Consider the following 24,024-nt stretch of genomic DNA (forward strand, 5'->3'; position numbering starts at 1 on the left):
TGGGGGACTCTGCTGCCCACACCCTCCCAGGTCGACATCGACCCATCCACCACCACCCTCTGGGTGTACCCCTGGAGCCAGTTTGCCACCCATGTGACTGCATTCATCAATGCCATAGTCCCTCAGCTTGCCCACCAGAATTGGGTGGAACACTGTTGAAGGCCTTCTGGAAGTCCAAGATGATGACATTGACTTCCTCCTTCCCATCTAAGCTCTTTGTTACCTGGTCATAGACAGAAACCAGGTTAGTCAGGCAGGATCGGCCTGGCACAAACCCATGCTGGTTACCCCTCAACATCACTTCCCCTGCAGGGCTCTCACAAATGTGGCCCTTGATAATTTTTTCAAAGACCTTCCCCAAGATAGATGTGAGGCTGACTGGTCTGTAGTTGCCAGGCTCTTGTTTCCTCCCCTTCTTGAAAATAGGGACCACATTGGCCCTTTTCCAGTCCTCAGGGACTTCGCCCGAGCACCAGGAGTCCTCGAACAGCCGTGCCAATGGCTCCGCGATGACACCAGCCAATTCCCTCAGCACCCGCAGATAAAGGTCATCTGGGCTCGCCGACTTGGTCACATCTGAGCCATCCAGGTAATCCTTAACTAGGTCTGAACTAAGAGTCGGGGGACTTGCATCCTTCCTGGGCATCCTTCCTTAGCTTTTATCCTTAACTGGGTTCGGGGAAGGAAGTTGGAATTCATCTTCCAAGATCTCATTACAACTTACAAGGGATGGAATGAATAAGGGAGGAAGTCTGTGTCAGTATCTTCTTTCATCCTTGGAACTATACCCAGAAGATCATTGATTCAAAATCAAGGGAGAGACCTACTTCATTGCTAAAAAAAAGTGGAACTTTCTCACTTGGACCAAGGAGAACAAGAGTGGAAAATTAATAGCCTTTTCATAATTTGAACTTACTGGTAAAATCTGTCTGTAATGAAGGTATATATGGGACAAGTAGAAGAAACAGTAAGAATAGTGATGAAGGAGATTTGGGGGGCCTATAGAGTTATATCTGTATCAAAATAGATCTTGTTTATATATGTGTATATATAGGTGTGTGTATAGATAGATCAACGGTAGACCCCCCCAATTTTACGCGATTCCAGCTGATGAATGAATGTCTTGCGTTTTACGTGATTTTTTTTTATTAGGGTCCAGATTGGATAATGCCCCTCTATGTGTCATTTGCATATATACATGAATGCTCGTGAAATTGATATATATAGGCAAAAGCCTTGCAAGATTTGCAGGCGGAATTGAGCAGGGCTGTGCCACCATTATGGTAGTGGCATCTCAAGATGCGTAGGTGAGACACTAGACATGCCTCCTAAAGGCAATTCTGCCAAGAAGAAGGGAAAAAAAGCTATGACTACGGTATGTCTGGGGTACGCAACCCCTCACTATTCTATTATTTCCTATGGGGAAAATCATCCCGACTTATGCAAATTTGACTTGCATGTAATTCCCCCAAAATGCAATACTTGCGTAAGCCAGGGGTCTGCTGTATCTGTATATACCGTCAATCCAGAAAGGAACCATCTCCCTCCCTAGATTAGAAGGCTGACCTCTATATTTGAAACAGAGAAACTTACTTACAAAATGACTTAAATGAAACAGTTAGATGGGGGTGATCAGCTAGATGACTAAGTCTTTTCCAGCTCTGTTTTTAATCTGATTCTGTGAAAAAGTAGAAGTATTCATATGAAAAGAGTTGTACTGCTACACTTTGAGGGAGGTTATCGAATACCATATTTTTACTTCTAAGTTTGGTCTGATGTGAACACTGGTTGCCTTGTTTCTGTTATGAAATGCAAGTACATCCATGAGATATTATAGTAGTACTCTTATGTGACAGATTTAGACGAATGCTTGTAACCAGCTACAGAATCATTCTTGCTGTAAACCAGGTCTGGCTGCACAGCCATTTTCACCTGGCCTATGAGCCTCCTGGAAGAATGCATGTGGGGCATGCTGCCAGAAGTCAGGGTATAGAGCTCTGCTGGGGGCACATTTCAGTGGCGGGGATGCAGGTAACTTAGCAAATGGCAGCAACACAGGTTGCACTACTAGAGGTAGGTCTGAATCCAGTCTTGTAAGGAGCCCAGTGATTTGGATCTGGTCCGGTTGGCTGGTGCCCCTCACCTTCCCCAGCCCTGTCAAAGTGGGAGGCCCAGCTGCCAGATCTATGGGACCAGGGACCTCAGTCTGAGCCCTGGCTGCCACCCACAGGAAGCAGCAACTGCTGCGCTCCAAGCGGAGAACAGAGCAGCTCCCCTTCCTCTGCAGGCAGCACAGCTGGAGCAGAGCCCATGGGAGGGGTGTGTGCAGGCTGTCCACTATGGACTAGGGCTTCTTGCCCTGCTGCTGTCTGTGGCAGAAAGCCACCTCTGTTCCTCCTCAAAAAATCTGCTCTGTGACATTTTAGTTAAGATGGGCCCTGCAGAGGGTACACACCTTACCCTGTCTCTAGGTAACCTGAGCTGGATACATTCCTGAGGGAGGGGGGAAACTTGCTCCCTCTGCCTACATGGCTGGGATCACATACCTGGGTGAGGGGCTTGGGCTCCCTGGGGAGCTAGGAACAGCCAGTCTGCCCAGCAATTAGTGATGTATTTCAAATTGGTTGGCTGATGGCCAACAGGCACTGGCCTCCGTTGGACCAAGTAAACGAGGTTGTAAAGGCTATATAAGTTAAGGACTGCCCAGGAGGAGGGGGCAGCAGCCATGAGGAAGACTCAGAGAGAGAAGAGCAGAACCATCTGCAACTTGCTCTCTCTCAAAACTCATGATCAAGAACTGCCTACTTCCAGAGGGAATCTCCCCCTGCCTCTGGATGATACTTGTGAGTAAGCTACCTGAGATCTAACTAAATACATAGTTGCAGTAACTCAGATGGGCAATCAAAGGCTCCTCCAGCCATGCCAGTTTGCTGTATGGGATTTCTTTGATATTGCTCTACCCTGCACCCTATTCCAACCCTACTACCCCTTGTAACCAGTAAAGCTCTCCTTTGTACCTAGCATGGGAGACTTATTGGGAGTGGGTTTAGATTATGCCTTGGGGTCCCCTTGGTTTGGTTGACTAAGGGAGACCACTACTGTGCTTCTGACTGAGGAAAGTATCCCAAGTTCTTGAAGTGAATCAAGTACCCTCAAGGGCTACTAGGTCTGTGTTTCCCAGGGTGCTGAGCCAGAATCAAGCCCATCCCTGGGTGGTGGCAATGTTACCCCCAGGCTAGCGGGTGTGCTCCAGGAGGGGGGTCGGCCAGACGTGAGGCACCCCCAGGAAGGCACTCGGAGTCTGGACGGTGGTTTGGGCAGTGAGGTGGATGGCTCAATGCAGAAGTGCCCCATACTGGCCCACCACACCCTCTCCCTGGGGCTTCTGCAGCCCAGTGGGTGGGACCCAGCACAGCAGGGCAGATTGGAGCTGGGCAGGGAGGCTTATGCTGCTGCTGGGAGCTCCACGCTGGCCTGGCAAAGTGCGCCCTGCCTTCCTGGCAACAGTGTGGGGGAGGGCAGTGCAGAGTTGTGCCCTTCACTGCTGCTGGCAGGCAGGGGCACCTTACTGTGGCAGCACAGGGCTTGCAGCAGCAAGGAGCTTCCCCACCTGGTCCCACCCACTGGGCTGTGGAGGCTCTGGGAAAAGGGCAGGAGGGTGGGGTGCCCGAGCTTGTAGCGGGCAGTCCTTGCCCCACCTTGCACACAGATCTGGGGGGCATGTGTCCCACTTGCCCCCTGGGAGTGTGCGCAGCATCAGGGAGCCAGCCACAGCCCCCAGAGGAGCATCCTGCAGCTGTACATACAAGCCCTGTGCACTGTCTGACTGTGCGGCAGCCCAAGCTCTACCCAACTCCTTCCCTCCCTCTCTATGGGAGCCTCAGTTCCCCCACCACCACCACCACCAGAGTTACCTGCACATGGCAACCCCTGCCTGTCCACTTTCCTCCCGCTCTTCCCAGCCCGTGCATTTCTCTGTTAAAATGAGAAATTAGTGTTTTCTCAGTTAAAAGGAAAAATCTACGCTTTTCCCCTGTTTTTCTGTGGGAAATGGAAAACCTGGATCCCTGATACTTAGTAAATCAAGGGTAAGGGTCTGAGTCTTTGGTATAAACTGTTATATCTTCATTGACTTTATTTTTGTACCAACTGAGGATCTGCTCCTCAATCAAAGTACTGGCATCTCCCCTTACCAGGTAAAACTATTTAAAATGAAGAAAATTTAAATTATGTTTGAATTCTGGTTTCTGTGTGGTTTGTTCAGGAGCTCCAGTTTTGATCTGGTTAAGCAATATTGTGTGCAGTTGATATTTTAATAAGTTTTATGTGCTGCTTTTTCCAAGATAGGTCATCACAGAGGGCCAAGACAGCATAATATTTTTGCAGTAATTTTAGGGCTGAAATCAGTCATCCAAAAAAATCTCGAGCACTGAAAGGATATTTTTGACACTCAGTACAGCTTCATATTTTCATTTCTGAAAATATAGCAGTTATATTCAATATTACCTACATGCCATGCTTAACCATTTTTAAAGCTGTTTTGAGTATCTGAAGATGCAAAAGATTAATTATTCTAAAGTATAATGAAGTGCTTTCTTTAGAAATATAATTCAAATAGCTAAATTTATATGCTTTACTTTCTAACCAATAACAACACTCGCATCCTTTTGGACTGAGGTAAAACAAAACAAAAAATCTCACTCTTAAATGAAGGAAAAATGTAATTGGAAAGTGGCTTTTCATTTGAAATAGTAAACTCATATGTTCAGTACTTGCTGGTTTACACTGTACAAACTGAATTGGTGAATTTTTAATATTCTGCTTTTCATGAGCTGTATAGCTGAAATAAAATGCAGGTTTAATCTTGAGATCAAAAGCCTGAGTATTGTATTTGTGCTCTGACTCACTACTTAGCTTTTTTCTTTTCCTAAATCAATCCTGCCTAGTGCAGTAAATGACATGTTCATGAGGCATAATGAGACAGGTCATTGTCCATAGTCATGTAAGCAGGTGCTGGCAGCGATTGGGAGTGCTTCACCAAATATAATTTAAATGTGACCATATAATCTAGAAAAGCTTGTTTATTCATCCTTGTTTTGAGATGGATGTTTGGAAAGCATTGAATTGTGTTAACTTTGGCAGTATCAAATTTAATAATTCTGAACAATCTGAGCTTGCTGGTGAAATGAGTTTTAAGAGCTGGGGAAGAGCGTGTTTCACTGTGCAAATCCACAGCAAATGTAAAGCTCTGTATGTGGTGGCAGTGCTGTTTGGACTAGAGCAGTGTTGCTTAGTCTACATCCTACAAAAGCAGGTCCTCTGGCCAAAGGGCTCTGGGCTGGTGCAGGGCAGCACACGGGGCTTTTCCATGGCCAAGTCTGGAGTTCTCTTGTCGGGGCAGCCCGTGGGGTTGGTCCTGCATGCCAGATCACACCTGCAGATTGACCCCACCTGACACACTGAATCAGACCTGTGGACCAACTTGCATCAAAATCTTTTAAGGGTGCAGGACTTTTTTCTTTTTCACCTGGCTCCTCTGAATTGACCTTTTCCATTGCAGTCAGTTTTTTCTTCTTTTCTTGTGGGGAATGTGTCTGTAAAATAACTAATAAGAAAAATCATAATTCACCAGTTTCTTCTGTTACATGACCCTTTGATGAGCCTTTTCAAGTATCAGTCCCCAACCAGGTGATCCATTACTTCATTCCATTTTTCTGTGATCTTCAGACTTGAAAAAAGGTTGTGGGTACAGACTCATCTCACAAGCGTGTTCTAATTAAATGACCAGTCCTCAAAATTAAATGGTTATTGTTAGCTGTGTGCCAGGTGCAAGAGTCCTTTTTTGTTTCCATGGAGGAAGCAAAGCAGTCAGGACAAATGAGGTGTATGTTAAAAATGGGGCCTGTGGCTTTTCACAAGTATACATAGTTCCCCAGATCAAATGGAATACATAGGATCACAGAAAAGTGGAGCTGGCAATGCCCATGAAATCTGCAGGACAAAAAAAATAATGAAAATGAAATGCTGGCACCCCACAGGGAGCCAGCAATCCTCAGGGTGCTGCAGCAGCCCACCAGGGCAAGGAAGGGAAGGGGAGAGGGAGGGCTGTCTGCTTGAAGGGCTCCTGGCAAGATAGCTGCTGCACTCAACCCTTGCCACTGATTTGCTGTGAGGGTTGCCTGTCATGTGGCCCTGCCTCTTTCCGCCATTTGACCCTTGCAGTCAATCAGTGGCCAAGGGCAGAGCCATCTGACAGGCAGTCCTTGCAACCAGCTGGCGCAAGGGGTGGGGCCACCAGGACCCCTTGGTCAGTGGGGTGGGGGACACTGCACTGTGCTGTAAAACTGCTGCTGGGCCCCATGTTCTGCCTGCAAAATTGGGCAGCTGCTTTGAATTAGGTATGTCCCAAGCATAACCCTGGATTTAAGGTTGCCCAGGGTTAAAGATGAAGCCGTTTATGTATTTATATCCCTACAGGCTTTTGCACACAACTGTTACTGTGTAAGGGTCTGAAGCAGCGGCTCTTCTCCCCTTTTGAAATGCTCCAAGTATATATTTGTCTTTGCCTGAAGACTCTAGCAGATCCAGCTTTAGTCTACTCATCTCCAGAACAAATAATCCCAGTTTTTCCTTGTAAATCACATTTTCTAGCGCTTTTATTTTTGTTGCTATCTGCAGGACTGTTAATTCCTCCATGTCCTTCTTGAAGTGTTGTGCTCAAAATTGGAGACAGTGCTCCATGTGAGGCCTCACCAGTATCAAATAAAGTGAAAGAATCACTTTCCTTGATTTGGAAGCAGCAATCCTATTAACACAGCCCAGTATGCTATTAGGGATTGGGGTTTTTTGCTATAAGAGTACACTGTAGGCTCATATTCAACTTAAGGTCCACTGTAATTCCCAGGTCATCATCTGTAGCATTGCAGCCTAACCTTTTGGCCAGTAATGTTTTGGAGAGAGATGTGGGTTTTCCGGAAAATTTTTCCAGTGCTCTAAATAGAACGTGATCTGATTTAGCATGTTTATTTGACTTATTTAGTAAACAAAACTAAAAATATACCTCCACGTTAATTTTATGTCCGAATAACCACAAGTATTTAAGCTGAAATATTTGATTAGAAAAAAGATTAAACCATGTTAAGTGTGCTTTATTTAAATGTTATATTCAAAGCTTTATGTGGAAATTAAATTATTTTTATTGGAATACTTTTAAAAATGTAAAGACAATACACAATAGCATGTACTTCCCTTGGACTGTTTTTTTAAATTGAAGAAAAAAAATGAAGGCACTGAAAACTGTTCACACTAATTTTAGCACACCCAAAGAACCTATGATATGTCGTGCTTGTCCATTCATCTACTTCAGCAGAGTTTATCTGTCTTCTACTGAGGTCATTGTGGCACCTGCAGTTTCACTGTTACTATCTACAAAGCTTGATTTAAAGCTTGACTGTCTTGAACAACTACTTATGGTGGATTGCATATCTGTTGACAGTGATCTTGAAAGCAAGGATCCTGCTGCTTCTTTCCTCAGACTTGGCAGCGCAACATTTTCATTTTCCCTTTTTTCAAATCTGCTATTTCACTTGAGCTACCAAGTTCCTGCAACAAAAGGGAGAAGATTTTTTTATTTTAGCCTATTCTAGTCTGACCTCATCCATCAGAAGAAGGAGAAGCACCAGGGAGCTTGCTCCCCCCTCCCTTCCAGAAAGAACACTCTGATGCTCAACTTGTTGCTCAGTTGCCCTAGTACTGCAGAGCCAAAGGGTGGCCTCTGCCATTGGTCAGAGGACTAAGCTGGGTTGAAATATTTAACTATCTCTATTATGTAATTTTAAAAAAATATATGTATATTGTTACTCCTAAGCTACTTTGGTGCTTAGTGCAGACAGAAAAGCAGGATACAGATTTTTAATAAATAATATTCTAAAATTGCATTAAATTTTAAAATGAAAATGTTTAAAATAATATAGATGCTAATCTATACAGTGTGTTATTTAACATATTAAGTTGTTTACTTGAATAGGAGTCCTGAAGTAGACTTTTCTCAGATGATGTTGTTCCACCACTTTGGTTGTATTAGCTTTCTATATATGGCTTGTACTCTTTCAGGACAATTTTTACATGTTATTAAATGTTTCTTCATGCTTGTTGTGTTGTTAGTATACTCTTGCCTGCAGTATTTACATCTATCAACTTTTCCTTTCTTCAGTGGCTTGAACTTCACAATAATGATGCCACACTGGGATTTTTTTTCTAATTAGGCATGATTATGACTACTTCAAAGCAAAAGCACTAAAAAACAGGCAGACTTTATACAAACACTTCCAACTTCACCAACTCAAGAAAAGAAATGAGACACTGCTCTGTGTGTTTGCTGAACTGAAAGTGAAACACAAATAGTTACAGTTTGAGTTTTGGTTTTGCTTTCATTTGCAGTCTGAGATGAAATAAGAATTTTAGCTTTGGTTTTCATTTGATCTGCACAGCCAATTAGGTGAATTCATAACTTGATTTTTGGTTTGGATTATTATGTGAGTGTATTTACCCTCCTGTTTACACATCAGTAAAACATATATGTACGCTCTCGCACTTCCTAGGGGTAATCACCTGAAAAACATTAATTACAACTTTGAAACTCCCAAGCTTACCTAATATTGTATTAGCATCCATTCATTGTTACTTGTGAATTTTATGAAAGAATGAATTTTTAGAAATGGAAAATTTCCCACAAAAATAAAGTGCTGGAAAAATTTTCTACCCCACATCTCTGGTTTTGGGGAAATGAGCTGGAGCCACCTTACCACTTAGTCCCAGTAAGGATGTAGACAAAGCCCCCTGGCTGTGTGCACTGGATTCAGCCTGCAGCAATATGTTGCCAACCCCTAACCTAGCCAGTTATTCTACAGTGGATGCATCTGCATTGTCACATGCACTTAACTGCACAGTGGACTAATTTGCTGCAGTGTAAAGAAAGTATCATAGTTTCCACATGTGCAATGGTATTAGACTGCAGCAAACTAATTTCACCACCATAACGTGATACTGTCAGGGACAGTAGTATCTTATGGCAGTGAAAATAATTGTGCCTAAAGATGTGTGTAAACACTGACCCAGGCATATATTGCACCCAGGCAACAGAGGGCCACACCCCTGCCTGCCATCTAGCTGCAGGGCCCTGCACTCTGGGGCACTCTTGTGCTCCCCCTACCCCCACGAGCTCAGGGCTGCTCTGACTTGGCTCAAACTGGTGTGGTCCCAGGCACAGTGTCTGCACATGCTCAACCTGCTGCAGTCCAGAGTGCATATACACATGCCATAAGGCACCACGATAAACTCTGGTGCCAGAGCTTATCACACCACCTCAGTGGCGCATGTAGATGCACTCTGTATTTCTGCATGCAGTTGTTCTTTTGCAAATGCATAGCTCTTTACTTGTCCTTAATGACTTTCATTTGATTAATTTTAATATTATTTGTCCAGTTTATCGAGGTCATTCTTAATCCTCCCCTCCAGCGTTTGCACTTTACTCCATCTTGGTGTCATCTTGCAATAGCCTGAGTGTGCACTCAAGTCTTATTCTCCAAATTATTAATGAAGGTATTGAACAGCACAGGACCCAGGATGGGTTCCCCCCTCCTCCCCCTATCAGTTTGTTTGCTCTTGGAGCACAGTCATGCCATTAGTTATGCATTGGTCCCAGTGTCAGAAACCTTGTAAAAGATGCAGTGCATATATTGCTGTTCCCCCATCACAGTGCCTATCATTTTGTCATCTTTCAAAATGTATTAAAATATGGCCTTTGATTAAACTGATGGAAGTACAGTGGTCACTATAGACTGCATTCATAGCAAGAATGGATGTTGCTGTCATTGTAATATCTGTGCTTTCCTAAGAACACAACTCATGAGAATACAGCTGTAGAAAATATATCTCTACAAGAACATTAAGGCCCATTCTTAACAGATTTTTCACTGGGATTAAGAAACCTGAATTTAAAAATTTAGACTAATACAGTTATTAAATTTGTGTAGTTTGTGGCATGAAGCAGGTGGAGTAGTTAATAATATAACTCATATTTCACACAGATCTCCCAAACTTAAATTGTTTTAAGGTCATTTACTTTTCTGCCTACTGCATCTTAGCAACCTTTAAAATGGTTGCTTCCTTTTATAAGGTGAAAAAATTGTTGCAGTGTCAGTTAGAACCGTAACAGTATCTTTTCAAGTAGATGAGTTTTAGCTTTAGTTAAAGTTTTGTCCTCACTAAAATAAGAAATACCTTCTGAATGGATGAGTTGATGGCTAAACAAAATGTAATTAAGCTTTTTCAAATGGGTAAAATATCGGTGCAGCTAATTAATTTGCATGTAGCAGTGTCCTAACCCAGCTAGAGTGCACCCTAATGCAGTTAACACACATGACATGGTTTTGGTGCATCTCTGTATGGTGCTGCTTTTTTGTCCTGTTGACAAAACCCCGGTACTTGAGTGTGACTACTCTTGGGTGTATTAAGATTTGCAAATTAGGCATCTGTGTGCTCTTGAAGGGCCCGATCTTGGCATGCTCCAAGCATACTGACAGAAAGTATATATTCCAGATGTAGTGACAGCCTTGAATTTAGGACAAAGCACAGCATTCACAGCCATTTTTATAGTGGGTGGGGTGGGAGGTGGTCACCCTTTATGTAATAGCATCATGGTTGGGGTGTTCTCAAGAATGTATGGGAACAAGGGTCAAACCTGTATCTCCCACCTCCCAGAAAATGTCCTCTCTCTTTATGGATTAGGTTGAGAGGGAGGTACCCTCCACCTCTTCTGCAGAACCTGTGCTATCATGTAGCCAAGAATGTGAGCTTCAGAAAACCAGAATGAGAGCATGTAAGAGGGAGAATGAATTTATAGGCCAGTGATGAGAGTATTCCCATGATAGAGGAGAGCCCTTGCTTTGGTACCCTGTTCACAACAACGCTACTTTATGAGTATTTGTCCTGTGTCTCTTGACAGAAAATACTTACGTCAAGGGTGTCCAACTTGTCAGCAGGCCAGGGCCACAAGCTGTGGGCCAAGTATCCCTGGAGCGGGCATACCACCTTCCTGCATTGTCACGCATAGATGCCATTTTCCCTTTTTTCTGTATCATACCATGCACAGACACCCATCTCCTCCATGCTGGGTTGCACCATGCTGTACATGGGTATTCCCTCTGCTCCGTGCTATGCATGCAGGCAGGCCCATAGCCCACTCCCTAGCTCTCCACACTGTGGGTCTGGGACTGTGGTGCTACGCCATTGCCACCCCGGGGGTGAGGGCCAAAAACAAAGGGAGGGGGAGCCTGCTGATGATAAAGCAGTGGAGGAGCAACTACCCCATGTGCTGCAAATTGACCCCTCATGTACTACACATGGCCTTCAGGTGACAAATTGGACACACCCAGCTTAAGCAATCCAGGGGGATGCCTGGGATCTCTCCCCTGGGCCCCAGGGGTGTTTAGTCCACATAATTCTTTAAAATACCGCTTGCAAGACATGTTACACTTCTCAATTTTGGTAAACTTCAAATAGGGAGACTGTTAGCTAATAGTTATGGTGTGAACTACATAAAGGGCTTTAGAATTCCAGAATTGTTTTACTGTTGAACAACACAAATTAGTTATCTTTCATTATACCTGTCAGTGTAACTATTATTTCAAGGAAAAAAATCTCATCAATGTGAAGGTCAGAATATCCAGTTAATTTTAAAATAAAGACATTTCATTTCTTAAATTTCTATCATTAAACCATTCTGCAGAAAAAGTGTACTCATAATATGTAACCTAAGCTAAATATCAAGGAATCTTATGTTGTGGAATAACATGTCAAGGGACGTGGCAGAATATTTTGAAACACTACATCTTCGTTAAAAAAATTAAGTGCATAACTATGTTGCAATATTCTGATTTAGCAGGGAAATGAACTAAAACAGTATGCTTTCTAATGCTGAAATTTTGGTGTTTTAATTAAAACTGGTTGAATAGATAAACCTTGGCATGTTCAAATTGTAATTTTATTTTAATTTCTCTGGAGATAGCCATTAAACACGTGTAAATATGCTTTTAAAAATTGTGTGATTGATAAATAAAGTCCTGCATGTTTTTGTGCCAAGCCCTTAATTATAGGCCAAACTTGTACCAACCACTGTGTTAAGGGATAATTCTTTGCCTTACAAGAATTTAAGGCGAAGAATTATCCCTAAACACAGTGGTTGGAACAAGTTTCCCTGTAATTAAGGGATTGGTATGAAGAATTATCCTTAAACACAGCAGTTCTCATGTGAAAGGTCACAGCAATTCTTATTTGTGACCTTTTACATAAGAACTGCTGTGTTTAGGGATAATTCTTTGCCTTACAAGAATTTTTGTAACCTTCTACATGAGAATCTATAATAATTCAATTGCTTATAGCAGGTCCCTTTTCTTTGTCATGTGGAATTCAATCCAGATGTGGCCGTGTTATAATGTATGAAGAAGTCACCATTTCTCCAAGTTTTGGGGAGTCTGCCAAAATCACTGAATCCTCCTAGAGCAGGCTAACATTGCAGACCTAAAGTAAAAATACATTGCACTAAACTTCTATGAGTGTGGGGAGCCAAGCATCTTCCCGTACTTCTTTCAAGTACCCATGGGTAGGACAAAGAATGAAGCTTGGCTCCTACAATATAGTCTTGGTTCCTTTACTTCTTTTAAGAGTGTCACCACATGCGACAAGAACTCCCCCAAATCCTCATGGGGGAAGAAAGACGTGAGATCCATCCATAAATTCCCAGATCTACCACCTTTGGGTGGTAGGGACTGCAGCAAGCAGGAGCCCTCATCTCTGAGTGTTGGGAAAAACTGACATTAAGGTTACCACCAGTCACCCCCTGCAGCCATCATGTGCAGTAAAAACATTTTTTAAATGTTTTGTTGTGAAGTAAGGCATTGTGTACATGCGCACACACACACCTGTTAACAGAACATTCTTGTAAGTTGAAGGGTCAAGCACCTGGTAGTTAAGATGTCAGAGTTATGGTTTCCCATGCAGTCTTGTGTATATGGATTAGATAGTATGTTTACATGACCACATGCTATTTTTTCATATATTGTACCATTTTAATAAATGGTATTTGAAGCCCAACCCTGACAAAACAGTTTTTTTCCCCTCACTAATGTCCAGGTTAAACATCTGACTATGAATCTGCTTTTGTAGAAAACCAGTCAACTGTGAACCCAACACCAAATATTTAAGAGTCCACTTTGACCATAGCCTTGCCTGTAGGCATCGTTTACAAATAACTAAGAACATACTTGCCACACATCACAACATAATCTCAAAACTGACTAGTACGAGTTGGGGAAATGATGCAAAAACTCTTAGAACATCACCACTGGCGCTCATTTATTCAGTGGCTGAGTATTGTGCCGCAGTTTGGGGCAGGAGCACTCAAACCAGCCTGATTGACTCTCAGTGAAACAATGGGACTCGTAACAGGTGCTTGCAGGTACACTTCTGTCCCCTGGTTGTCTGTTCTATCTCATTTTCCTCCTGATCTTCCACGTTAACAGGCTACTTTACATCTATCTCCAAAAAAATCCTTGCATCTAATTCCCTATCAATTTTTGAGGCACTTAATGTACCCTTCCCCTACCCCTTGCAACCCCCACTCCCCCAGCCAAGACTTAAGTCGAGAAGGCCATTTTGTAGTGTAGAAAAGCAGCTGAATGATGAAAACTTTGGCATCAAGGAGAAATGAACCCAGCAATAGAATACAATTGACATCATTAAAAAATTGCTCATCGCTGATCACAGACCCCACATCTAAACCCCCTAGCTTTGCTTCACCAAGGCAAAGCTGGACAATGGTGATCAGGGTTCATACTGGACAAGGTAGATATAATTACCTGCTACATATATGGAATTTTATCAAAGACCCCAAGTGCAAGTGTGGCAAAATCCAAACTCTAGCACACGTCAGAGAGGAGCATCCTATTTATCATTTTAATGGTTGCATTGAAGACCTGTGCTAGGCTATGGACAATGCTTCACAATGGATATCAAAACCAAAGTGGTCATTCTAGCCTCATCCTTAAGTGCCGTTGTTTATAGGTTGCCTATAAGTTGCTTATAGCTTGCTCTGTCATTCAGTTACTGTATTCCATACTAATAAATATAGTGAATATACATAATGGATGCAAATGGTAACAATATAGTTCAATACATTTCCCCTTTTTATAGAAAACCAGAGAGCCAAAAACAGCAATAGGCAATTCTTACAAGAGTGTATGCAACAAAAGATTGGTCACCTAACTGCAGAAAAATGGCAAATTGCATTCCGAAAATACTGAGCCTAGTCCTAAACCATGGGATTGTCCAACTGGCAGCCCCCAAGAAGCCAGCACATGGCCCAAGCATCCTAGTGGCTGCCTCTTCCATTGCCGCAAGATGGGAAGGGTCCATGGATTTGCACATCTACCACAGCTGGGGTGGGAGACACGATTTGTGCACTGCTGCTGCCACACAATATGGGGAGGGTCTCATACCACTGCTGCAGCTCAGCAGAGATCCTGAAGTCTCAGCATATCTCAGCCTGTGTGGGAAGGGGGTAGACCATGAGCCAAGCCACAGTCCAGAGCAAGTTGCAGGGCTGCTCATGCTGTGACTACTGTTTATCCAGGGAGGGTAATCTCAGAAGGGATAGTCGGTCACACAGCAAATGGCCTGTGCCATGTACAGTTCCCCCAGATACACCAGAGTTCATTAGTCCTAGCATAGAAACTTGTCAAATTACATAGCTAAACAATCTCAGAGTGGACAAAGGCAAGGGTTGAGATGTATAGGATAGTTTACATTTCTTCTGTTAGTCTCTGCAGTCTTGGATATATGCATAGCTGCCATGGACTTCAAGTGTAAAATACCTGAGTTCTTAGCTATTGTTATCTAGTCTGTGCATGATCTTATTTTATAATACATGTTATATCCATGTTACTTTCAGTATTGATCATTTAAACAAAAGCACTGATAACATAGACTGGCAAACAAGAAAAAACATATTCTTTTTTAGCTGACTTAGCTATGCATTTCTGCTTTTAGGCTTAGTCTCAGTTAACTTTCAGACCCAGAACTCTGCAGCTTTGAAAACAAAACAGTTTAGTATACATTCAAAAATAAGCTGTTTAACTTTAGGCATCTAAATGTCAACTTCAGTATTTTTTTTCTGAGCAAAAGTTGATGTATTGGGTGAGTGGTGGGATGCAGTGGAGTCAATTTTTGTTTTTTAAACAATGATTTTGAGTTCCAGATACATTTTTAGGAAATGGATTTTGCTGAAAGCTTAAAAAAAGTATTTTTTAAAGTTGGGAACAAGGGCTTTTTGTGATATCCTTTTTGGACGAACTGTATAGTTGGAAGAGTGTCTTACAAGTGTTACAAAGCACTTTTCTACAGATTTAGGCTAAATGGGAAGAAATGGTTTGTGTTCAATGTTAATAAGCAATTCTTTTAAACTGCCAAGTTTTGGGAACCATGCTTCATAGGATGAAAATGCAGATGAGTAAACTGAAGAGGATACCATGCTTGTAGAAAGTGTATAATTGTCTATCTAAACTTACTTTGAACATATCTGGTGATCATTTTTTTTGTTTTTCCTATTATACAGACACTCTTAGAATATGCAGAAAAGTGGAAGACATCTGAAGATCCTCTGCCGTTGTTGGAGGTATACAGAGTGGCTATCCAAAGTTATGTTAAAGCACGACCTTATCTTACCTCTGAGTGTGAAAAAGTAGCCTTTGTGCTTGAACGCTTATCACTGTGAGTATGTTTTTCAGTGAATTGCACGTTATATGTAGATAATATAAATTTTAAGCAATTTCCACTTGATACCGGTTAATTTCTAGATTGAATTTAAGAGTTGATATTGATCCATAGTGTTCTCAATCAGGGATGGGCAAAATATGGCTCATAGACAGAATCTGGCCCACCAGGCCATTCCGTCCAGCCTGTGGGGCCCCTCTAAAATTTAGAAAATTATTACATGCTGGTAGTTGCCTGTCTAAAAGCTGATGAGGCACTGACAGCAGCAGTGGCAGCAGCAAGGACTGTCTAGACCCACCCCACCCACCCCAAGCCCCCAACCAGAAACTTCTGCCTAGCAGAAGCTTTTGGCCTGGTGACAGTGAGGCTGTTCCCCTGTCCTCCCTTTGTCTGAGAGTGGAAACTCAGGTTGAGAGTGGAAACTCACCAGGTAAGAGTGGACAGTGGGGCGGGGGGAACTGCTGGAGGAGTAGGAGCCAGCCTGGCCTGTCCAGCACCACTTGGTTCCTGGCTGGCTCCTGCTGTGCTGTGCGGTTCTAGCCACACAGCCAGGAACCGTGTGGTGCTGGCTGGGACAGGCTGGTTCCAACACCATGCGGTTCCCAGCTTCGTGGCTGGGACAGCAGGAACCAGCCCAGCCCGGCTCCCACAGTTCCTGGCTGCATGGCCAAGACTGCACACAGGAACTGTGGGGGCCAGGCTGCTCTGGCTCCTGTTGCATTCTGTAGTCCCAGCCATGCATCTGGAAACCACTTGCTGCCTGGAGAAGGAGATGGAAGGGGCAGCAAGCAGGTAGGCAAAAGAGCAGTGGCAGCTGGGCAGGAGCATGGAGCCTGTTTCAGTGCCCTGGTGCCAGGGCCAGCAGGGGTCCAGGGCAGAGCCCAGCCTGGCAGGGGGGCTCTATGGAGCTGGTCCAACTTCACCCCATCCCTGGAGATAGAATTTTCTCTATGAAGATTATTTTGCTGTGGAACAAGCTACCATCCCTTTCCTGAGAGAGCCTGAGGCTGTGGATTTCCATGTACTGATGCAGGGTTGGACTCCTACAGAGGAGGGAAATCTGCTTTTTATGTACATGAGGGGTAGAGGAGGTTAATGTTTGCTGGCAGTTTGTGATTGTGGCAAGGAAACTCAGAGGCTTGGATAACTTCCCCTTTCCATTTTTTGTATGCACTTAAACGTACGGTTGAACTATGTATTTGCACATATCTCTTATTCCATTTAAAATCTAATGGCTTATTTTTTTTTAAAAATTATAATGACAAAGTTGGTTTGAGATTTTAAAGTTCATTCTCATCTCAAAGTTATGTGAAGTAATATCCCTGTTTACTTTCCAGAAGCTGTGTGGAACTTTTACTGTGTCTGCCTGTTGACTTACCAGAAAATAAATGGGAAAATTTTCAGGCGTTTGTACGGGTGAGAATTTTTGGGGTTTTTTATATGAATAAAATGAATATGAAGGGAAATGTTGAATCAGCAGCCTTTAAAAGATGCTTTGGAAGCTTGGGGATATTTAGTTGCAAGAGTTAAATTAAACTTTCTGCTTCCTTCAGTTAGAAGTCATGCATGCTGTTAGGTCAGTCAAATCATATATTAAACAATTCAGATACTAGCTTTGAATAATATTTGGCTAAGATTAAAACAAAACTAACATCTGATCCCACGTATTTTGAAACATACTTTTAATGGATACTGAAGTTATAAAAAATCATATTTATTTACCTTTTATTTGTAACAAAATACTAAAAATGAAATTATGTAACATTGAATTTCACTATTTCTTTTGAGCCAAATCCTTTTCCACCTGTTGTTATGTCTCAAAGTACCTAAGTATGATCATTTTCCACACTGTCATGTAGAATAGAATCAAGTCCTCACTGTCCTGTAAATATTGTTCTGTATTTAGCTAGGACAGTGAAAACACCAGTGAATGTTACAGGTTTGTCAGGCCTTATAAAAGATTTTAATAGGAAAGTATTAGCAATCTACTCTGAAGAGAGGTGCTGAAATTAGCCCCAACCCACACTTATTAGATATAATGGTTGTTTGGACTGAGAGAAATAGAGCCTTTACTTTAGCCTGAGAGAAATAAGAAGTAGGAAAATTGACTTCACATTTAACATGCCCTGACATGAGTGTCTTGAATCTGAGGGTCTTCATTGTATTTTCAAGTTCTGAAGCATAAAGTAGTTAAGCTTGGGAAGAAGGATTGGAGAAGACTTTGTTACCAAAAGAAACGAGCAATAAAAAACTAATAGTGAACCCCAGGAAAGTTTTGGGTCATGTAGGAAAGTCTTCTTGATAATACTTCCTCTTTTGCTTTCAGAGTTATATGCACTGCCACATCATAAGCCAAAGCACACTTTCATTATTAGTGAAACATTAGTTTGCGTACAAGCATCACGCAGGTCCACACTCTAGAGAACTCAGAACATAAAAATTATTAGTCATTGTTACAGAAACTATTCAGTTTTCTCACTGTTACTAATGTTAGGTTTTGGTCAAAATTTTCTTGAAAGTTATCTTATTACAGATTATTATAGTATCCAAATATAGCTACTAACTTTTTTAATAGTCTATGAAGGCTTTGTGGTAAAAATTAAAGGAAAAATTAAATTTATCTTTTTATCTAACTCAAAATTAATTTATCTCCACCATGTCCAGTGCTTCAAGATGGGTCACAGAAGAGACTGACTAAATAAGATTTGGTGCCAAAGTCTTACCTGGACAGTAGACTTTATTTCCATTTTTTCACTTGATTTTAATTGCCTTACTGCAATTATACAATAAAAGTATTTTTAGTGCCACAACCCCAGTTTTTTCTATTATAAGACTGTATTTTTAGAAGCCTACCTGACGTTATACTAGCATATAGCATGTGCACTACAACATTTAAATTTGCCATATTAAAAAGTCTACACATAGCACTTAAGATTAATTGCTTGTATTTTTGGTCTTTTAGAGCAAAGGTTTATAAGAAAGGACAAGTTCTACTTTTGAGGTTTTCTTTTTATATTAAAACCATATGTCTTTAAAGGGTTTTGTTTTCCTTGGCCATACTTGTGACTCATTTAAAATTTTTCTTCAGGTGTCCCATGAAAAGTTGATGGAGAATGGCAGCTGTGAACTGCATTTTTTAGCTACTCTTACTCAAGAGAAAGGAGCATGGAAGAACCCAGTGCTCTGTGATATTCTTTCCCAGGAACCACTGAATCAGGATAAAGGTAAATTTGTAATACCATACGTGGTCACAACACATACCCGTTCTACAACTATTTTAATAAATTAGCATTTTGGTGTGACTGATTCTATGTCATTAGTGATTTATGTATAATGCAGCTGTAGTTCAACATCTCTTTGGCGATTTCCTTTATAAACTCAGAAGGGATTTATAAACAGGCTGTTCTGTGTTGAGATGAATGTCAATGCACAGGTAGCCAACAAAGATGTATTTATGTAAACTGCTCTTCTATAAGTAAAATAAAAATACAGCTATCCCATTTTTACTGCTATATATTTAATAGAAAACTGAAACCATTACCAACATCTGTATTTAGAAAACCACATTTAAAAAACCACTACAGACGCGTTTCAGATTTAAGAGATTGCAGTGATTTTGGTCTTTCCTGTGCTCTACAATATTTGAAATACAAATATATATATTTTTTAAAAAGCAGTAGTGTGTTATACTTGAGAGGCCTGAAGATAAAAAGAAATATTATGGCAACTCCTTTTCATACTGATTTTGGGAATGGAGTAAAAGTTAGTGCAGTAGTGTATATTCAGTACTGATTCCTTCAGCACTGTTACATGTGGAGTCCATTTATGTCACAGTGACTAGGTTATCTGTTCTGATACGGAAATCATCTTTGGCACCAGGGTCTTTTGCATCCCAGTCGGAGTCAACAGCTTCTAGGTTGCCAACCTTGGTGTCAGTGGGCCTGGATTCTACTTCTTTTCTGGTGACAAGATGCACATTACCAAAGGAGTTAACTGTTTTGATGCTCCTCAAATTTCCTGTGTTAACCTAACTGAGGTTTTAACTAGAGATTGCGTCCTCACTTGTCACCAAGGCTGTTTTAACAGAGGAAACTTTAAGACAGCGGTGAGATTTTTCCTCTTCTAGAAGAGGATCTCTCATTTTTCTAGTTTCTGGTGAAAGTAATCAAAGGTCTTCCTCTTAGTTACCTACTGTTCCTTCCTATGACCCTTCTGTTTTAGAGAGGGAGGTTAAGTACTCTCCTTCACAAAAGAGGGGTAGGCCAGGACATCTTGGGTGATATCTCCCACTGCTTCGTTTTGTGTAACTGTATGATCAGTATTGGTTGTTTAAATGATATCTCCAACTCAAAGATGGTCAATGATCACCTTCCACAGCTCAGATTCATGCTATGGTCACTTAATCTATTTCTCATTGCATTCTGGGCCACTTCATTCCACTGTGTATTCATATACTTCAGAAAGCTCAGGATGATTTCAGTCCATGTTACCTTGTAGTTTCAGTGGCAGCAGGGAGTCGGTTCAAGATTATTGTATGAACTATGCACAAAACCCTTTTTCCCTCATTACCATATTATCAAGCTGTTCCTAGTTCCTAAACCAGCACCACCCTCCCTCTCTCTCTCTCGCTGTCTCTCTCTCTCTCTCCAGCTAATCTTCAGCATGATCATGTTACTCTAGAAGTCGTTTCACTATTGTTTGAAAATCTAGCAGTTTCTCCGGCAAAATCCTGCTGATTTGGGAAAATTCTCCTGGGTTTGTTTTCTTGGTAGAAAAACTTACCCTTGAGATCCCAGAACAGATAGATGTTCAAATGCTGAGCCTCTGTGCAGCCAGGGGGACCGTATGCACACATCTCTGTGTGCTCTGCAAGCTCCCCAGCAGATGACAGCAGTGCACAGGGCAGCCCTGAGAGGCTGACTCAGACTGCCTTACAGACTGTCTCCCTGCAGCATAATGTGGGGATTGTTAACGGCCAATCTGCTTGGCTGGGGCAATAGAAACCAACCTGAGTGATACAGTCTCCCTGAATCTTTGAGGGGGCTGGAAGCAAAGCCCACTGGAGGACTGTGCTGAGACTTCTCTCAAAAGGTACAGGTGTTCAGTCTTGCAAAAGAAACTTTCCCAGGCGCCATTTAACTCTTCTTGGGATATATTTCTCCTGAAGCAGCCACTTCTTCTGTAGGAGAAAAACCCTGTACACTTGTGGTTTCTACTGGGAAAGCAGCAAGTCTTGCAGTAGAAACTGAATGTTTATATGTGATCTTATTCTTCTAGTTCCATCTTTGGAGCAGCATAGCGCTCTCTTAAGATTATCAAATACAAAATTTGGTGCAGTATGTGGAACCACTTGGCATGCCCTACATGCCCTGTGGGTCAATTCCAAGACCCCCCAGCAACAATGGGATCCAGATGTTAGGGCTCTGCAAGCTGGGTCCAGCCCCTGGACTTTATTTGTGACGCTGTCAACCTACAGCAGGGGGGACTGCCACAGCTGGACCTGCATCCTGGTGAGCAACGGGGGCAGAGGGAGCTCTCATTTTCTGTGACAAAAAAACCAAAATCAAACACCAAAATATATAGATATTTAGAATTTATTTATTATAATGATTGAGATACTGGTAGGATTCCAAATTGCTTCAAAATTGTAAATATATCAACAAAATATTGTGTGCAATTGATACCTATATCTAGATCCATAAATTGTAAGACCAGAAGGGATCTTGGAAGATCATCGGGTCCAGCCCCCTGCACCCAGCAGGAAACATAACTGGGGTTAGGTGACCCCAGCAAAGTAACTCTCTAGTCTCTTCTTGAAGATTTCCAGGGTAGGTGATTGCACCACCCCTGGAGGGATCTTATTCCACAGTCTGGACACCTTGACTGTGAAGAAGTTTTTCCTAATGTTGAGCCTGAATCAGTCTTCCAGGAGTTTGTGGACATTACTCCTGGTTTTCCCCTTGGGTGCCCTGGTGAACACTTGCTCACCAAGCCCTTGATGTTTCCCTGTAGTGAAGCAGTAAGCTGCTACCAGGTCCCCTCTCAGCCTTATTTTCTTCATGCTGAAGAGTCCCAGATCCCTCAGCCTTTCCTCGTATGGCTTATCTTTTAAGACTCTGATCATATGAGTTGCTTTTCTTTGGATTCCCTCAAGCTTGTTGACACCTTTGTTAAAATGTGGTGCCCAAAACTGGATGCAGTACTCCAGCTGCAGTCTCACCAGTGCTGAATAGAGCAAAAGAATCACCTCCTTGGCTTTGGAGATGCATTGATGCATGCCAGAATATTATTTGCCCTACTGGCTACAGCATCGCACTGCTGGCTTATATTCATACTATGGTCTATTATTACCCCCAGGTCCCTTTCATTTGTGGTGCTAGTCAGTATGGTGTTGCCAAGCCTGTAGGTGTGTTGGGAGCTGTTTGTCCCGAGGTGGAGCACTTTACATTTCTGAACGTTGAACTTCATCAGGTTCTGATTTGCCCAACTTGCTAGCCTGTCTAGGTCTGCCTGTAACTAGCCTATCTTCAGACATGATCACACTTTCCCATAATTTGATGTCATCCACGAACTTGGCCAGTGAGCTCTTCACCCCCACATCCAAATCACGATTAAAGATGTTGAAAAGTACTGGACTGAGCACTGGCCCCTGCAGGACATCACTGCCCACTTCTTGCCAGGATGACACAGATCCGTTTACTATGACTCCCTGGGTTCTCTCCTGCAGCCAGTTTCTCACCCATCTGACTGTCTCGGAGTTAAGCCCCAAATCCTCCAATTTTCTCGCAAGGACATCATGGGATACTAGATCAAAGGCCTTTCAGAAGGCGAGGTATGCAGTGTCAACCTACTCTCTCATGTCCAGGTGGCAAGTTACTTCGTCACAGAAGGAGATGAGGTTGGTAAGGCAAAACCTGCCTGCAACAAAGCTATGCTGGCTGTCATTCAGAATCTTACCTTCTGCAAGGACTTTTCTGGGATTTTCCCTAGGCTGGAAGTTAGGTTGATTGGGCTATAATTACCTGGGTCCTCCCTCCTGCCCTTCTCGTGGATGGGCACAATGTTGGCCCTCTTCCAGTCCTCAGGGACTTCTCCAGAGCTCCAGTAGTTGTGGATGAGTTTTGCCAGGGGTTCCTCAGTGACTTTGGCCAGTTCCTTCAGCACTCCCAGATGAAGATCATCTGGTTCTGCTGACTTGAATATGTCTAATTTTATTAATTGGTCATTCATCAGTTCTATGGCAATAATAGGAAGGTGATTGTTCCTACCGTGCTCATCCTCTACTCTACCTGGCGTGGTTTTCCCTTTTGTCTGGTGAAAGACCGAGGCAAAGTAGTCATTCAGGAATTCAGCTTTCTCCTGGGTGCTAGTAACCAGCTCTCCTGAGTTGTTGAGCAATGGCCCCACACTCGCATTAGTTTTCCTCCTGTTCCCTATGTACCTAAAGAGGACTTCTTGTTGTCCTTGATTCCTGTTGCTAATCTAAGTTCAGTTGTCACCTTAGCCTGTCTTATCTGTTCCATGCAAATGCAGGCCATTGTGGAATAGTCCTTCTTGGGGCCTGCCCCAAACTTCCATTGTTTATCAGCCTCTTTCTTCTTTCTTAAGAGGACAGTGGTTTCCCTGTTTAGCCGAGAGGGCTTCCCAGCCCTTCTGTTACCTTTTCTCTGCATGGGAATGGACTTCCTTTGCACTTCAAAGATCATGTCCTTAAGGAACAACCTCTCTTCATGCACACCTTTCGCTTTTGGTCCCTGGTCCTGCAGAACTGGTCCTGCTAGTGACCTAAGCTTGTTGAAATTTACAGTTTTGAAGTCCAAGACTTCAGTCCTGCTTTCTAATTTATCTGCCTTGCATTGGACAGTGAACATGATGGTTTCGTGGTCGCTGTAGCCCAGACTTCTCTCTGTATTTAAGTCAGTCACCAAGTCATCTCCTTTGGCCAGGACCAAGTCTAGCAGACCATCACTTCTGGTTCGCCCATGCACCTCCTGAGTTAGGAATTGTTCCTTAACACAGTGGCCAAGAGTTCCTCCCAGGAGATGTCTGGATAATTAAAATCGCCCATGACGACCATGTCACGTGCATGTGCAGCCTCAGGCAATTCTCGGGTGAACTCCAAATCAGGTTCTTCCCCCTGGTTCGGCTGTAGTATACACCTACAGTTAGGTCTCTTTTGCTGCCCCCCCCCCCCCC

At 42.6% G+C, this 24,024-nt stretch overlaps 1 protein-coding gene across 1 annotated transcript in view; it reads left to right on the forward strand.

Annotated features, from left to right (window-relative positions):
• Positions 1-24,024, forward strand: part of ZNF292 (zinc finger protein 292) — an 89,332-nt gene that overhangs the window by 18,350 nt on the left and 46,958 nt on the right. Inside the window, exons 2-4 of the mRNA XM_019538172.1 lie at positions 15,671-15,825; positions 17,166-17,244; positions 18,917-19,052. Of these exons, the coding sequence (XP_019393717.1) occupies positions 15,671-15,825; positions 17,166-17,244; positions 18,917-19,052 (370 nt within the window). The remainder of the gene's footprint in view (positions 1-15,670; positions 15,826-17,165; positions 17,245-18,916; positions 19,053-24,024) is intronic.

Source organism: Crocodylus porosus, unplaced genomic scaffold, assembly GCF_001723895.1.
Source record: "Crocodylus porosus isolate Cpor-Errol unplaced genomic scaffold, CroPor_comp1, whole genome shotgun sequence".
Taxonomy (NCBI): Eukaryota; Metazoa; Chordata; order Crocodylia; family Crocodylidae; genus Crocodylus; species Crocodylus porosus.